Genomic DNA, 17,786 nt, shown 5'->3' with positions numbered 1-17,786 from the left:
TGTGTTTTCCTATTCATTTCCTCACTGAGTACTTATTTATTTAGTTCGTTAATTCAGTTGACTTTAAAATAATTATAGCCAGACAAAAAATACTGACATACAGACATACAAGAAGCTATTTGTTGGCTGCTGACAATAAAGCAACTTTCGAGTTGTAGAAAGTAGTCTATCATCATTGCACAGTTGGTCACAGAATAAAAGTAGAAGATTTCAACTATTAACTTAAAAAAAACTGTCTTCTCTGAGCAACAGCAGAGAAATCCCATATACTCTTCAAAATTCTATTTTTCTTTGTTTTCCATAATTTTTTTCAAAGCAAGTTTAACATTTTGATCTTACGAGGAGATACAATTCAAGCAAATATGAAATAGGTTCCAATATTTAGAAAACTGACAAACACATCATCTCATAAAACTGCATACTTGAAAACCTGCTGATTTGAGGTCAAACCTGGTTAAGATAGCAACAACGTCCATTTTAGGTTTAAAAAAGGAACTAAACCTTCTGTAAGAGATAGTCATTTTAGAGGAAAAAATAACAATGTAAGATAGCAGGAATAGGAAAATGCATCAAAAAATTCAGACTCAAATTTTCTCTAAAAACAACCATCAAAACCTCCCAAACTCAAACTCAAAAACAAAAAATACAAACAAAAAAACCCCGTGCAGAGATAAAAGTAAACAGGTTAGATTCTAAAAACAACAAACCCTTGGTAATAAACAAATAAACTTTTGATGTTCCAATCTTGAAGGTGCCCATAGAAAAATCACTGCACTATTTCAATCTGAGGGGCAAATGTGATTATTCTTCTTTTTTTTTTTAATAATCCAAGAACCAGCCTTACTTATATGGAGTCTCACACTCAGTTATCTCTATATACTTGCATTTTTCTAACAAGGTACCAGATGCTAAGGACCTGGAATCCACTTTACCACTGTTTAACATTTTAAGGGTGTTCCTCAAATCTAATTTCCCAAAATATCTTCAAAATAATGTAGGGAACATCTCTGGCATTTACCCCAAATAGGAATCACCTCTCTTTCCACTTTAAAATCCTGTTTGATCTCTTTAGGGTCTTTACCTATTATAAATAAATTCCTTTCATTTTAGTTTCAAAAATACCCACTTCCAGATTGCTGCCCTCCCTTATGACTTAAAACTCCTTTCGTTAACCCTCTAGAATCTTATCTTTAAGAACTTCTCTCTGACGTTCCCTTAGGGTATTCTTAGGAAGTTTAGAACTGTTTCTGAAAACAAAGCTAAATTTGAAAACTCAACTCACAATGGTGTTTCAAGAGATTTATTTACTAAAAAGTAATGGCAAATTTACAGTCTGACTGTTTAATGGTGGGGTTTTCTGTTCTTAACATTATCAAGAAAACCTGAAACTGTTTTGTGAAGATTAAAACTGGACTGGAGAATCAGGAAATCTGGAGGTTAATCCTAGGCCCTGCCACTGGGAAGAGTCAAACTTCAGTGTCTTTAAATAAAGTTTGGATTTGGAGATTAATATCTGTCTCCCTGTTTATTTTATAACCCCCTCTTCCACTTAACAAACTCAAAGATAAAACTAAATTATCACTTTTATGCTTTAAGATCTCTATTTGTGGTTATGCTAAAGACCTTGATGATAAGTAATACACCCAGAAGAAATGAGCAGTTAAGCAACCATTATTTTACAAAAAGAAAAAAATATATAGAAAAAATAAATTTGACCCCGTAGCTATCACATCATGGACAATGCTCATTAAAGACCTGACTAAACTAACAAACATTATTTCCTCTAAGATTTACACAGGAGGAAATCACCCAACCATTCCATTTTGCTTAGAAAATTAACAGCTGATCATGGTATTGCTACAGAAAAACATACAACAGAAAAGAAGTTAACGGGAGGGAGAGTGGTTCTTCAGTCAAACACAGTGTTAATTTAACAACACGACACATTTAAAGTTATTTTTACACCACCTTTCCCCAAAAAGGATTCAAGACGGTCCAGTATAATTTTTAAAATTTAGAATTTTAGAGTACTCAGCAGAGAAATGGTAGAAAATGAAAAATTAAAAGGCAAGGTCAAATGTCTACCCTTAACAGAAAAAATTAGAATGGTATTAATACTCTGCAGATTATATTTGACACTCATTTGGGGCAAGTAAAAAGGCTAAATAAACTGAAGGAAAAAAAAAATAGACTAAGTAAATCAGTGACCATGTTGCAAATGAACAGTAAGACATAATAAAGCATAAAAGTCAAATCCATCCCCTACATCCACCAATAGACCTTTGTTTTTACCTACATTTAATAATAATGTAAGGAACATCTCTGCCATGTTACTTATTGTGAAAAATACAACTTGCAGCTAATAGTTTTTATTCATGCTCAACTCTTTAAAATGGAGATATTATTTTATTAACATTCAGGTGACCACAGATCATGATCACTTTTTCAAACAAGATTACTAATAACATCTCCATTCATTCTCAGAAGCATCCTTATTTAAATTATGTGGACACTGTATTTAAATCAGACTCTTTTTGAGGTTAGAATAATAATTCTTTTTGAAGAATTTTAGCTGCTGTAGACTTGCATGAGATAAGCCGGGCCACAAAAATATAAATTAATGAATCGGTTATAGCCTCATAAGATGCAGCATAACTTTCCTGGAAAGTCATTCTAACAGGCAAAAAAATATTCCTTTTTCTTTAAATAGAAATCAGCTGTGAACATACTTTTATTACTAGGCACACATGTACGTTCACAAAAAAGAAGGTGAATTAATAATATCACCCTTCTGGAAATTCCTTTCTGTGGATTATGAGAAATATTCCTCGGCCAAGAAAACATATTGAGAACCACATTGAGAACCATAAGTAAACTGTATCTTATGACAAAATTCTACCATCTATAAGCAAGTTCATCTGTTTAGCTTTCATTCTGACAACTGGCTGTAGGGTAAATGAGTGAACCTGAAGCTGGAGTAATCTATGTTAATTTTAAATGAGAGTATAAGCATATGAAAAATAAATATATTTTCTGAAGTATAAAATCAGGTTCCAAATGGTCCCTGTAAATGACAAATTTAGGAAACAGGTTAGGGACTCAGACCGCTAAATTCTGATTCCACCACTTGGTGGTTGTGTGACCTATTTCCGAATTTGTACAGTTTTTTTTTGTTCACAGCAGTTCTAAACATTTGCAAATTACTTGACTAACAAGTGTACCCTTCATTAGAAAATAATGAGGGCTCACAGCTGTTATGCCCACAACTGCAACTCGTTAAAATGGTGATATTATTTTATTAACATTCAGGTGACCACAGATCATGTTTGGCATGTGGTATGTGCTCTATAGTTACCAAATGAATATGGCTTTTCTAGGTGATTATTTTTCTTTTCATATATGGAAACATTTATCTAAGTAATCCACTTCCTTTGTCATTGCAGGTTACATCTTACCTGCATATTTCAGAGCAAAAATAATGATACTTCACACAACCAATTTATGCTTAGAGCTCTAGAATTTAACCTTATGACATGCGGGTTGCTAATATATTTAACTACCTTTGAGAAAACTGTAAGTAATATTCAAATGTCATATGCACCAGGAAAGAAGTTTCTAGTTTCAATTAATAACCAGTTGACAAATGCAGTTAGAAATAAGACTTCCTTGTGTGTAACCACCAATTTAAGAATTATGATTTGTAATGACTTTATGTCTGACAGTCCAATGGTTTTAGAATGCATTCTTGCTCCATTACTCAATATTTCAGTATTTTTTTAAGTGAATAAATGGATGAAAGAAGTTCAGGGTAATAAAAACATGGTACAAGTATGCCTTTATCAAAATCTTCAAACATAAGTGCGTTATTTACTAAATGTTTAATAAAACTGAACTTAAGTTAAATTTATAAAATAAGAAATGCAGAACATACCCATTTTCTTGTAGTACTCTTCCCAAGCCTTTGTATAATCAACTTGCCCAGCTGGAGCTGGATTTTGCTGATCTCCTTGTTCAAGGAAAAAAAAAGCAACAAAAATCAGGATTAAAGTTTTTAAAAGGCAATTTTGGCTCTTTCCTTCTTTCTGGAATGGAGTACTTGGTAGTGGCCTGCCCTGGGGCATTGAGAGCGGGAGGGAGTGCTGTGTGGTAGTAGTAATATCTCTCCTGCTGGTGTCAGACAGGCTACTGGGGGTACAGAGGTGGTGAACACAGAAGACAGCCAATGTGTTTGGAAGACTGACTACACTGAGCAATGTAAGTAAACTGATTAGGCAAATAAGGAAATATACAATACACCAGGTTTCTCAAATTTATAAACATGGAAAAGGAAAAGGACCTTAAAGTGTTGGAACTGCAGGTATAAATACGGACACAAGGGTTTAAAAAATACATTTACAGATATAGAACTAGTTATAGTTTTATAAATGTGGATGTAGGTATTCACGTATGTACATGCATTTCCTAGCTACATCCACTGAAAGAGGCTAGAAGCAAAGACACCTAGGAAATGAGCACGTGTACCCCCAGTTTGGAAAATACCGTCGTCTACTAAAGAGTCAAAGCTCATAGCTAGAAAGCATAACATTAGCCTGGAATATCCTATTGTATTAGAAAGTAAGGAAGTGCTTAAAAGAATGATGGGCATGTCAAAAGGATACAGGACCCATCTTAAAAGTACTCCTGACTGGCCAAACTAGGACAATTTGTTCATCAAAATAATAATACAAATAATTTGAAAATACAACCTATTGAATAAAACAGGAACCCATGCTGATATAAAGAAAACTGACAGAAAATGAAGGCTCTTGCAGTTAAATCCCATCTAATAAATGGAGAATGAATGACTGAAATAAAATTACCATCATAGTGGTAGCAGAATCAGACATATCAATGGAGGCTAAGGCTGATGGGTGTAATTTTGATCAGGATTAGGATAATGACATCATCTCAGTTTAATTCACCAGAAAATAGTTATCAATGTCAAAGACAAAACTGGTGATTTCATGATACAGAAACCTGGTAGACAACATGACCAAGTGATCAACTTTACCACCTCCGGGGGTAGAACAGGTTAACATCATATGACGCCTGATACGAAGAGCACAGCATCATTTCTGAAGTATCCCTGCCAAGTAAGCATGATCTACTTTGGTTGTGAAAAAAGACTGAAAGGGGCCTGGGTTGACAGTCATCCTACAGAATGAAAGGTCTGCACTCTTCAGGAACATGAAACAGAGGGAAAGACTAAGGAACTACTCCAGAATGATCAGACTGAAAAGACCTAGTAACTAAATATATATAAGTTCCCAGATGGGATCTGATCTTGGATCAGAAGAGAAATTGTTGGGACAACTCATGAAATCGGAATAAAGGTTGTGAATTAAGACAATAATGATATGTCAGTATTAAGTCACTGATTCGAAGGGCTGTATTTTGGAGAAATATACCAAGTGTATTCAAGGGTGATGAGGGATCATGTCTATACCTTAGTCTTAAACGGTTCTGAAAAAGACTAATGAAAATAATGCACATTGTAACATACACACGATAGGGCAAGAGCAAACTGTGGGGGTGGGGAATATAAAACATCAACAGGGTATTTTGGTGCTCTTTGTACTGGTCTTACAACTTTCATAAAAGTATGAAATTATTTCAAACTAATTTATCTTAAAAAAAGGACATACTGCCCACTGAAGTTGTAACTGAATAACATCAGAAATTTAAAGAATTAAGCAGAGATATACTTCATATATAATTCCAAACACAACTTTTGACTTTCACTAACAAAATAAGTTATTTAGTTACCTTGTCCATTAGTTTGGGTTGTAGCTGGTGCACCGGTAGGAGCTGCAGGTGGTGGCTGTGCTTGCTGCTGGTAATAGTGAGCATAATAAGCAGCCCAAGCTGCTGAATTTGGATCCGTTCCTGCCTTAGCTAGAATTAATAAACACAAATTCAAGGTTTGCTTTTGAAGTCCATAATCACAAAAAGAGAAAAAAGCTCTCTGGCAAATATACAGAACCAAATATTAACTGGACACCAAACGTAAAGAGAAAATAGAAACTTTCCAGTTTTTCTATTATTTTCAGGAGCTTTTATTGCAGAAAACAGGCTCAGAGACTAAGTGACTTCTGTAGGTTACACAACCAGTGAGTGGGCAGAGCTGGGATTTGAATAAAGTTTATTGATCTGTGTAGCCTTCATTCCAAATGGGCAGCAATACATAGCTGCTTAATAAATGTTAGTGATGTATAAGGAAACAAGCAAGGATTTCTAGAAAGAGAAAATAATCATAAGGTGATACAGTTATAAAGTGGTTTTAGGCACCCTTCAAACCTTTCTCAATTGATCAATGTAATAATTTTCCACCTTGGATAATTACATGTAATGATGTCATCATCTAAATATTAAAAAATAAAAATATTTCTGTTGACACCATATCTGAATACAGAAATTGAGATAAAACACTTTAGGAAGCGATACCTGTACTCCTTTGTGAGTGTAAGCCATGTAAGAACACCCATCTAACGGTTACATAAAGCTAATATGTACTGAGAACTTACTAATATTCATTCAACTCACTAATATTAATTCATCATCATTTGATAAATAAGAAAAGCAAAGCTTAGAAGGTTTAAAAACTTGTTTGACATCCCACAATTAGTAATTTGCAGAACTAGAATGTATTCAAGTCTGTTTGACTCTGAAATCCTTAATAGCATGTGGGTTTTTTTTATAGGAACAGACTGTTAGTTCAGAGAACAATGACAATCATAATATAAGCAATCTCTCACCCCATGTAAAATACTTGGTAGTTTTTTGATAATCTGGACAGGGCCAACCAACTGATACCTTTTAACTAAATGGGTTACTTTTCTCCCAAAGGCAATGCTGGAAGCCACATCCATCAAACAGTTTTTACAGTGGAGACTTCACTACTACTACTCCATGTGGAATACCGAGACTGTGATAGAGACCACTCCTTAATCCTAACATTTTTCTCAATCATGGGACCTACCCAAACAGTGCTCATAGCTGTGCTCCTGGCAGATCCAAATTACCCAATATCAATGCGCACCCCCTCCCAACCTGCTCAAACTTTTGAATCTCATTCTTCTGTCTAATCACTCATCCCAATTAGCTTACATGAAGAGGAAAAGAAAAACCTTTTCTTTCTTAAAACTTTTAGACTATTATACAGCAGATCCTACTTGACTCTTTTTCTGTACCCTTCTGAGTCCTTCTATTGCAAAAATTGCTAACAGTGAGTGTACTCTTCTACTATAGATCGTAAACACATCTTTGCATGCTCGGTTCCTAGCAAAACTCAAGTTATTTGTTGAAAGCACACTTCCTATGATATTAAAGTACGTTATAATATAGGAATTCACTTATATACCAAAATATTTAGCCAAATACAGTAAAAAATTTTATTTAAATCAATTACTTTTTTTGGGGTCAGTATACCTTCCTTGAAACTACTCCAGCAAAGAGTCCTAAAAGGTAGAAAGTAGGTGAGAAAAAAATGAAACTATCACAAATAAACATTAATTGGCTTCAACGAATGCCTCTTTAACCAAGATGAGAAAAAAACTATGGATGTGGTGGGGAAAAAAGCAAGAATAGAACAGAATACATTTAAAATTCAGATTTGAAGAGAAAATATTTAATACAATATATTTGAATGAGTCTTGACATGCAGTTATCAAATACAGGCTTGATTTATACTAAGACATTCTCTTTTTGTAGCTTTTGGCTCTTGGCATTCTGCTGCACCAATACAAAAGTAGAGAAAGCCAAATGCAGCAGACAGAATAAACTTCCATGAAAGCAGAGACCATATTCATGTCAGTCTTATTCACTGCAGTAGAGCAGTGTCTAACACTGCTGAAAGAGTAAATGAGTACAGAAAATTCACAAAATGCAGAACCAACACTTGAAAAATTAATGCAATAAAGTGACAAACAAATGATACAGATTACACATGAATGATAAGCATCTTTTACCTGGATCAGGAGGCGCCTGTTGCTGCCAGTGTGGATAGGCATTTCCCCATCCCTGGGGAGCATATGGGGCTGGAGGACCACTGAAAAGATGAGAAAAATCAGTTTAAAAATTCAATTTACCAAAAGCTGCAATAATTGGAAGAAACTCAAACCCAATACTTACTGAGGAGCAGGACCAGGTGGTCCTGGATTATAAGGTGCAGGATTATATGGTCCCATTGGAGCTCCAGGCCCTGGAGGCCCTGGAGGCCCATGGGGGCCCGGGACACCATGGGGCCCATGGGGTACAGGTGGCCCTAAAGGATTTACTGGGCCCTGTAAAAAAACAAGACACAAAAATCAGAAAAACAGAGTAACAATTAAACAATCCAATGGTCATTTCTATCCTCATATATAATCACTGTAAAGTTTTAGATTTTTCTTCCTTTCCTCATTCATGTTGTAAAAACTCTTAACTCTGCCGTATTAATGATACATGCAAAATTCATTAACAAAAACTGTGAAATGTTTCCATTTTCTTCTATTCTATTCTTTTTAGATAGCACTATCTCCTTTTCCTTTTACAATTCTTACTTTTACTATCCCTTCATCATCTTAACTATGAAAGCCTACCAATTATCAGGTCCTTATCTCTACCCCTTTTCTGCATTTACTCTACAACTACTCTCCTAATCATCAGACAACCCATCTCGATAACACACTCCCCAAACTGCTTAGGTCCTATACTGTGAACTGTCGATTGAACATTTTGCTTATAATATAACTAGTTCTCTCTCAAAATCCTCCTTACAACTTCTCTATTTGTCACTGGATCCCCATTTAGATGAAGAAATTAAATTTATTCCTCCTTTACCATTTCTCTCTCATAAATCAAAACTCCCTTTTATAATTCATTCAACAAATAAGGATATTTCATATCATGCCACATCATAATTAATAATGCTTAAATGAGATTTCTTTTGATATTCCAATTTGCAAAGACCATTAGGTTAACTGTCCTAAAATAATATTAAACTGTTGAAAAACACTCTTTTCATGCAATTAATACTGACCATATAACATTTAGGACAAATGGCTTAACCACATTCAGTTGTCAGTTTCCTCACTATTAAAACAAGAAAGCTAAACTTCAGAACTTTTAAAGTGACTTTTATTAAATCACCTCTTTTAAGTTTCTAACTGCTGTCATCATCCCTCATTTCTATTGTTCATGACCTACCCTTTCCAAAGAGTAAAAATAATACTGAAAAGCAGCAACACTATCATAGGGCTATGTGCTAGGCACTCTTTTAAGTGATACATCCAAAGAACACACAGGCAACTCATTTATTCTAAGACAGGTACTATCATCTTCATTTTACACAGAAGGAAACTGATGCACACAAGAGTCTAAACAACCTCCCCAAGATCACACAGTAAGTGGCTGACGGAATTCTGAACCCAGGCAGTCCATGCATTTAACTGCTATACTAAACTACTTTTCTAAACAACCTATCTTGTTTCCCCATTAATCCAACAAAAAATCCTGAACCATGCATGGTAGGCAAGCAAAATCTAAAATAAGATGTGCTATTCCTTTTTTTGCTTTAGCATTAAACTGTGTCATTACTAAATCCACATTTTCTTAATTTTTTGAACAATTACACTGACTATCCATCACAGAACTCAGAATATTTGTGCATATTACTATTACAGATGTTCTTTAAGTGTTTTTTTTAAATACATCTATTTGCCTTCCCAACCAGACGGAAACAATGACAAAACTTCTTTTGCATCCCAGTCACAGTTTGGCGAACACCAAGGAGAATTTTCCTAACAAATTCTACTTATTACTAATTTAAGTTGCTCCCTCCCACCCTATGTTAACTTTTGAAGTAAAGGAACCCAAGAAAGTGTTATTTTGCCTCACCTATCAAAGAGCACTGTCAAAGACTTTTTGGTTTTTTTAGGACTATCACCAAGAAACCTATCTAGAGGAAAAAATTTCCAAATTTGGCTGTGTCATAATTATCTGGAACAGCTTTTCAAAATTACATGCTGGGACCTAGTTTAGACATTCTGAATCAGAACTGTATTATGTGGAAGGGTGGGAAATGCCCAAGTAATCTGCACTTTAAAACTTTCCAGATGATTTTTGACACTCCAAGAACTTGGATTTGTGTATTTCTACTCTGGAGTGCAGGGTGCATCTGGTTTATCTGTGCCTCACCATGTTTGGGTATAGTTAAGCCCTTAATAAATAATGAACTTAACTTTCCATTAACCTAATGTTGAACACTACCCTCTTTTACCTAACCACATCCAGACAACTCTTCCTATAAACCAAATGTAGGGTAACGAAAGGTTGTGAACAACTGTGACTGCATATTTAATTAGGTTATTTTTATCACCGGAAGGCCTTTTCTATGCTGCATATGTATGTGATGTTTGATGTATATGATGAAACCTGTAACTTGAGACTAGAAATTGCACATTTTTCTGTGTAGCACTTACAGATGCATCTGAATTTCAGTCTTATTAATAAACTGCTGGGTCTGTTATAAATTGGAAGTTAAAAGTATACTCATTGGGATGGGAGGGTGATTTGGGTGTTCTTTTTTTATTTTTAATTCTTATTCTGATTCTTTCTGGTGTAAGGAAAATATCCAAAAATAGATTGGGGTGATGAATGCACATCTATAAGATGGTACTGTGAACAGCTGATTGTACACCATGGTATGGTATGTGAATATATCTCAGTAAGACTGAATTAAACAAACAAACAAACAAAAAAAACACAAACAATGAAAAATAGGGTGGGGTGGGGGGGTGATTTGGGGGTTCTTTACTTTTATTTTTTATTCCTATTCTTTCTGATGTAAGGAAAATGTTAAAAAATAGATTGGGGTGATGAGTGCGCAACTATATGATGGTACTGTGAACAGCTGATTGTACACCATGGATGATTGTATGGTATGTGAATGTATCTCAACAAAACGGAATTGAATTTAAAAAAAAAAAAAAAAAAAAGCATACTCACACCAATCTTTTCTTCTATGAGTTGCCGAGCATAGTCTATTTGCTGTGGAGTGCCACGAATTGTAAATAACTTCATATTAGGATCTGCATTAGGGGGAGGATTTCTCTGAAGTTCTATTCTTGCACCAGACTGTTGGCTTATGCTTTTTATGGTTTCACCTCCTAAAATAAAACAAACAAAAAACAAAACAAAACAAACAAAAAAAAACAAACACAGTAATTTCTCTAAAGATCCAAAGGACATAAGAGCTATTCAAGAAATAACAGTAACAACTAAATGGGCATTCAAAAAGTTTTGGGAAGTATTCTATCTGATAATATTCTGTCAGGATTCTCCATTATTCTATACTTTAAAAATCAAATTATATGAAGTACTTCATACTTCTCTTAAAATACATTTGAAGTTTGCTTAGGGTACCTATTAACAACCTTAAAATGTATTGCAACTCATCAAAATATTTGGTTAAAATAAAATGCTGTTTTGCAATGCAAATACAAAATAAACGTACAAAAATTGAAAATTATAAAAACACTTGAGCCAGAAAAAAGCAAAACAAAAATACCCCAACTACTTTTTAGGTCAAAGAAGAGTTTCTTACATTAATAATTAAACTCTTCATTCTCTTCTCCAGAAACCAACATGAACCAAATACCACTCTTTTTACCATTTGTTTTAGTTGTTACACAGGAACGTAAGAATACTCTTCTACTAAAATAATGCCAAAGAAAACTCACTGCCACATGCTTACAACGGCAAGAGAAATAGGCACAGGTAAGTTAGGTTATGAGTTAAATTTTTAACCACACATTAAACATTAAGAGTTTAAAATATATTGCCTTTTCCTATTATTAATCCAGTTTTCCCAGTTGGAACAATAAAATTAAATTCCTGTAGTCCACCAGGTGGTCCCATGTTCCAGTTGCCTTGACCTCTACCTCTTCCTCGACCACCAGGTCCAGGACCACCAGGATTACCAGCCTAAGGAGAGGAAAGACAGAAATGAAATCAGCAAACAAATCAATTATTTTTTCCATGAAATAATTATTATGTATCTGTTTTCCCAACCCTAATATCCCTAAAACAGAAATTAGGGAAGTTGGGAGACGACTTGGTCTAAATAAGCAGCAAATAACTATCATTCATTCTTTTTATATTGGAGCGAGTAAAGTAGGGTACATAAGTAGTCCTTTTTCCTACTTTAAGATACCTACTATAATTTAAAGTTTCTAGCCATTAATAAAGCATCATCAAGTAGACTGATATAAAAACATAAGAGGGCAAACTTCTGGATTTGATAAAAGAAAACACTTTTCAAATGAAAATCTTAGTATTTTATCAAACCTGAACACTTCGAAGAAGGTCTGTAATAATTTCTGCAGCATGCTGACATCTATCTGGAGGTCCTGTTATTTGTGCTATTCTATCAGGTGTTGTTCCATCATCTTCAAAACAAAGAAACAAAACTTGATTAACATTAAATGAGTGTCAAAAGTTAACGGTTACAAAAAAAAAAAAGTTAATGGTGACCAATGCTTAGAAGATTAAATATATATAGACTAACCTGGCTTAAACTGAATTCGAACACCAGCATCATTTTGTATTTTTTTGATCATCTCTCCATTTCTTCCTATTACAATGCCAACAGCAAATCTTGGGATAGGGACCTTAAGCAAAGAAGACTGAGGATTAAGAAAGCCACATACTTCCTGAAAATTAATCTGCATCAAATCACAAAAATATATACATAGCACCAAAATATCTGTATCGAATATTATGGGAAGAAAATTAAAAACAAAATTCTGTATTCTAACGTACAATATACAGAAAAAATGAATACAATGTTAGAGGACTAACTAACACAAGAAAGGAATGACAATGATACATTTACGTATTAGCATATAACCACTTCTAAACAGGCATTTAAACTTACATCTATTCCTTCATTTCCTCCTATTCTTGACCCATATTCATTTCGCACTTCTCGGAAACCACCTTGATCACGAATTAACTCTAACACCATTTCCTTGGCTTGCTGAAGTAGAAAAGTCATTTTAGAAAGCATGTCTCAAAACATTTTAATTATTCATGCATGTTTGGTTCACTCTGTCACCCAACACCAACCCCCTCTTTATAAAATATAATGTTAAGTTTACTTGAACTTTGTATGGGTCTCCTGTAATCCTAAGAGGTTTGTCAGCACCAGTGTTCTGAGGCCCATCTTGAATCATAACCATTTTAACTCCAGCTCGCTCCTGTTAAAATTGCAGAAATCATATGTATTAATAAAAAGGAGAGAAACTGGTTTCCTAAAAGACTAAAATTAATCATTACACAAACTTAATAATACCTGAAGCTGTTTAATCGTCTCTCCTCCTTTTCCAATAACTAATCCGGCCTTGCTAGCTGGAATCATGATTTCTTGAACTGCATTACCTGGTCCATCTCCATGATGGAAGCCAGGAGCTGGTCTTCCTTTTTCAACAATCTGGTCCAGTAACCGTTTTGCTGATCTGTTAACAAATTAATATTCAAGTAATAAATTGCAACATACCAAATAGTTTATCCAAATAGAGAAAGCAGGATTCTTTCCATCCCATTTTATTAGTGATGGTAGCACAACATGTATTTAACACCACTGAACTGATTTATTTTAGACTGTATTTATGCTACCAGAATAGAAATGCACAACAAAGAGTGAATCCTAATGTACACTATGGACAATAGTTAATAATATAATCATAATAACAACGTTTCATCAATTGTAACAAGGGTACAACAATAACGCAAAATGTTTGTAAGAAAAACTATGTGCTGTGCATGTGGGGGTATATGGAACTCCGTACTCCTGTCTAATTTTAGTGTAAACTTACAACTGCTCTAATAAAAAAAACAAGAAAAGGCCATCAAGGATCAAAGATTCTGACCCTATGTAATTACTTTTTTAGGTATACAATTTTCACTGTTTTTGAGAATAGTTCAAACTTTCTGAGTAGTGCTCTACTTCTAAACTTATCGTAGAACTGAACTGATTCCTCCAATTTACATTTTTAAACCATCACTATGACTGCTTACACGTTAAATGAAACTCATTTATTTATTCAACAAATACACAAGATATGTCAACTATGTGCCAGGAACTATCTTAGGTAATGGGGTTACAGCAGTGAACAAAACAGATAAACATTAAACAAGTAAAGAGCATAAATAGTCAAACAGTAACAATTGCTAAGTGCTATAAAGAAAATCAAAGCAGGGTAGATGGACAGAATGGGTGTGTGATAAGGGATGCTATTTAATACAAAATAGAGAGGGAAGACCTCTTGATAAAGAGTCTGGAATTTAGGGAAAAGATAAGGGCTGAAAATAAAAATTTAGAAGTATATAAAATCTATGGTATATAAAGCCACAGGATTAAATGAAATCATCTAAAAGGTATATGTACATATACCATGTGAAGAATGTATTTTGTGGCACTTCCATGTTGAAAGGCAAGGAAGATAAGGCAGAACAAGCAAGAGAAACTAAGAGAAAAGTGCCCAGTGTGGCAGGTGTCCTGGGGCCAGATAAATCAAGTATTACAAAAAAGGACTGGTCCACTGTGTCAAACACTGCTGTTTAAACTCAATGAAAAGGAAGTCATTCATGATCTTGACAAGAAAAATTTCAATACACTAGTGGCAGTAATAAGTGTCTGATTAGTGTGAGTTTAAAAGAAAATGAAAAAAATTAGGTAGATGACAAGGCAAGTAGAACTAACTCTTTCAAGGAGTTTTGTTGTAAGAGGGAGCAGAGAAATAGGGAAATAGATATTTGGGGTTCAGGGAGAAGGTTTTTTTCCCCAACATGTTTGTGTGCTACTAGAAATTATCTAGTAGAAATGGGAAAACTAATAACTTAAGTGGATTCAATTGCAGGGGCCATGTTCTTCAGCAGCAAAGAGGCGCTGGCCTCAGGCACATGAACAAAGCAAGGAAGTATCTGAAAACTGTGTATTAGAGCACAAATAAAGGCAGGCTGACAAAGAAAAGTGGAAAAGTTTCTCATGATTGCTTTTATCTTCCCTATAAAATAAGGCTAAAGTTGGGGAGAAGGCCTGATGCAGAAGATTTGGAGTGGAGGGATGAGGTATCAAGGAGCCTTACAGATCAGGAGACAAACACAAAGATAACACAAAAGCCTATCAAGTTTAATGAGGTTTAGGTGAAACAAGTCAACACGATTGTGTATTCTTATCTAGGTCACACTCAGCTTCTCAAGCACAGCCTGGAGTACATACCAAGTTGGTTTTAATCATTTTCTGTGTTCTATGGCTCACATAAAGAATCCTAATAGAGAAGGCATGAGGCATAAACAGAGCTGGGGGAGTTTCTGGGATGTGGGGATAGGAAGACAATGTAAAGGCAGTACTGAAGAGCAATGACAAAGTTCAAAGAAACCTCACATTATTACCATAAGACTTTTAGGATTTCCATACTTACTGGACGGACTCAGGTGTTCCAGTTAACATACAAGACCTTTCTGGAAGGCCACCACTGTCTACAATTAAAAACAAAAATAGGAAATTTTAGATGAAGGAAAGATTAATATGCTGTATCACTTTCACTAACAACTTTAAAAATATGCTATTTTTCTAATCAGTTTAAAAATAACAGAACAATGTTACCAGGAGCAATCTGTATTTTGCATCCGGATTCCTGTTGTATGCGTGAGATCTGTTCACCTCCTCTGCCAATTACTAGTAAAAAGAGAAAATTATTTGTTGAAAGATTGTGAAGGCTGTCTTGGTTATGTTTTCAGAGTTTTAAAAATTAGGTTACTTACTGAATCCAACCATTCCATCTGGAACTTTGTATTCTTCTGTCATCACAGATCTGCTAAAGAATAAAGGAAAATGACATCTTCCATCAAAGAAATACAATTTATTTACATATAAAAATAATCATCCACAAAGTGGGGAAAAAAAAAAAAAAGGAAGTCCAAAGGCTCCTAATACTTTAAACTAAGGGTCCAGGCATATATTCATGGCTAAAATGTGGCCTATCACTTGAGTAGATAAGCCCAGAATCTCAATTAAGGTGACAAGCATCAAGTAAGGAGAAGGCAAAAAAACTGCAAAGGAGTTGGGGGTAGTTGTTCAGGGAATGATCTCTTAACAGTAGATAGTCTAATTTACCCTAGTTTTTCTAAAACTTCCAAATTACAAATTACCTAATTCCAAATTACCTTAGTTCTTCTAAACCTTCCAAATTACAAATGTCTCTCACTCAAAAGAAAAACTATCATTGTGTCTCACCTTTCAAAGTTGAGGGAAATAAACATATGCAAATACAATATTCCCTACACACTAATTTGGTTGTATTTGTATATGTAGTTCAACTAAAACTTACAAAGAACTTTTTGAGAAGTTTTTGACTGTACCTTTGCTGTTGATGCATGGGTGGTAACTGTGTTCCAAAAGCTAACAAAAAATTAAATAAAAATAAAATGAAAACTTGAAATTTAAGCTCACTTAACATATTTATATTTAAAAATACAAGCATTATTAAGCAATTCTAAAATCTTTCCCTGACATATAGATAACACCTTTAAGAAGACTTAAGATTTTAGACAAGATACTTAAATCAGTATTGCCCGTGAGCAAGAAAACCAGCAGAAGAGCAGATTAGCAATGGCCTTGGGTTACACTTTCTTTTTTCAAGTGGTAGAAGCACAGATTAAGAATCTGAGTAGTTAAATAAATTGGATTATGTAAAATAACTTAGCAACCGAATCTTATTATGGATTATGTAAAATAACTTAGCAACCGAATCTTATTATTAATACCTGACAACAATTAAAACGAGAGATTGTAAAAATAGGAGAAAAAGGAGCATTTACAAAGAAATTTAGGCTAGATATTCTACAGGAATATTCACAGAATCCACTAACTTCAATGACACTCTCCAAAAGACAGGATCAAAACCTTCATATTAAAATTCAGTTACTTTTACTTTTAGTCCAGTTTAAATTAAATACTTACAGTCATTCTGAGGAGCAACTTTCTTAGCATCCGGCTGATCTGCAAAATTAAGAGTCTTTTAATTTTTTGCCAGTAAATACAAGTATAAGACTTAGCTCCCCCCACCAAGCAAGAATAAATATCAATATAAACATTTATTGAAATATCTGAGGGTATGGTTTGTCATTTGAACCAAACTTGTTGAAACTCAACCCAAACTCTTAGTAGTCTAAAGAAGAATAATTACATTTCCTTCATTCTCTTCATGTTTAAAGATGCACAGACATTAAAAAGAAAAAAATTCTTTTGACAAATCACTGACCTTAATATACTTTAAGCACTTTAGAATGATACAAGACAAAGTATTTAGATCCGTTACTAGCAAAGTATCACATGCTAAAGGCTAATGATGCTTCCACTACAGGAACTGAAGATTATAAGAAAAAAAAATCATCAAAATATGAAATTTCACATATCAAAAGTTAAGTGTATCTGACAGTGACCACAAAGCTATGCAAAAAAAAAAAAAAAAATTCACATTACAAGGCAATCTTAATGTAAACTGTTCTATTACTCCTAGCCAAACATTTCACAGCATACTATAATATGTCAGGCAGAAAAACTCAAAGCACCTACATGGCTACCCACATCTAAATCCTTTACACAGGTGAATGAACATAATGCATACCTTAGAATACACAACCTACAGCTGAAAATGCTACATTCTCCTCCCCCCTTCAAACTTAAAGTGATTAAACAGCAG

General features: G+C 34.2%; 1 protein-coding gene across 16 annotated transcripts in view; it reads right to left on the bottom strand.

Moving 5' to 3' along the window:
* Window positions 1–17,786, bottom strand: part of FUBP1 (far upstream element binding protein 1) — a 34,709-nt gene that overhangs the window by 9,188 nt on the left and 7,735 nt on the right. For 11 of the 16 annotated variants that reach the window (XM_037826844.1, XM_037826851.1, XM_037826846.1 and 8 more), the window contains 16 exons: window positions 17,045–17,083; window positions 16,444–16,483; window positions 15,847–15,899; window positions 15,689–15,760; window positions 15,504–15,561; window positions 13,373–13,535; window positions 13,179–13,277; window positions 12,956–13,057; window positions 12,587–12,689; window positions 12,367–12,467; window positions 11,862–12,003; window positions 11,026–11,186; window positions 8,170–8,321; window positions 8,007–8,086; window positions 5,806–5,934; window positions 3,932–4,006 (listed from right to left, as the gene is read on the bottom strand). In XM_037826844.1, the coding sequence (XP_037682772.1) occupies window positions 3,932–4,006; window positions 5,806–5,934; window positions 8,007–8,086; window positions 8,170–8,321; window positions 11,026–11,186; window positions 11,862–12,003; window positions 12,367–12,467; window positions 12,587–12,689; window positions 12,956–13,057; window positions 13,179–13,277; window positions 13,373–13,535; window positions 15,504–15,561; window positions 15,689–15,760; window positions 15,847–15,899; window positions 16,444–16,483; window positions 17,045–17,083 (1,569 nt within the window). The remainder of the gene's footprint in view (window positions 1–3,931; window positions 4,007–5,805; window positions 5,935–8,006; window positions 8,087–8,169; window positions 8,322–11,025; window positions 11,187–11,861; window positions 12,004–12,366; window positions 12,468–12,586; window positions 12,690–12,955; window positions 13,058–13,178; window positions 13,278–13,372; window positions 13,536–15,503; window positions 15,562–15,688; window positions 15,761–15,846; window positions 15,900–16,443; window positions 16,484–17,044; window positions 17,084–17,786) is intronic. The other 5 variants (XM_037826845.1, XM_037826852.1, XM_037826850.1 and 2 more) reach the window with 1 other exon arrangement.

Source organism: Choloepus didactylus, chromosome 2, assembly GCF_015220235.1.
Source record: "Choloepus didactylus isolate mChoDid1 chromosome 2, mChoDid1.pri, whole genome shotgun sequence".
Classification (NCBI taxonomy): Eukaryota; Metazoa; Chordata; class Mammalia; order Pilosa; family Megalonychidae; genus Choloepus; species Choloepus didactylus.
Note: the sequence above shows the minus strand (reverse complement) of the source record. Positions and strands in the feature narration are given on the sequence as shown.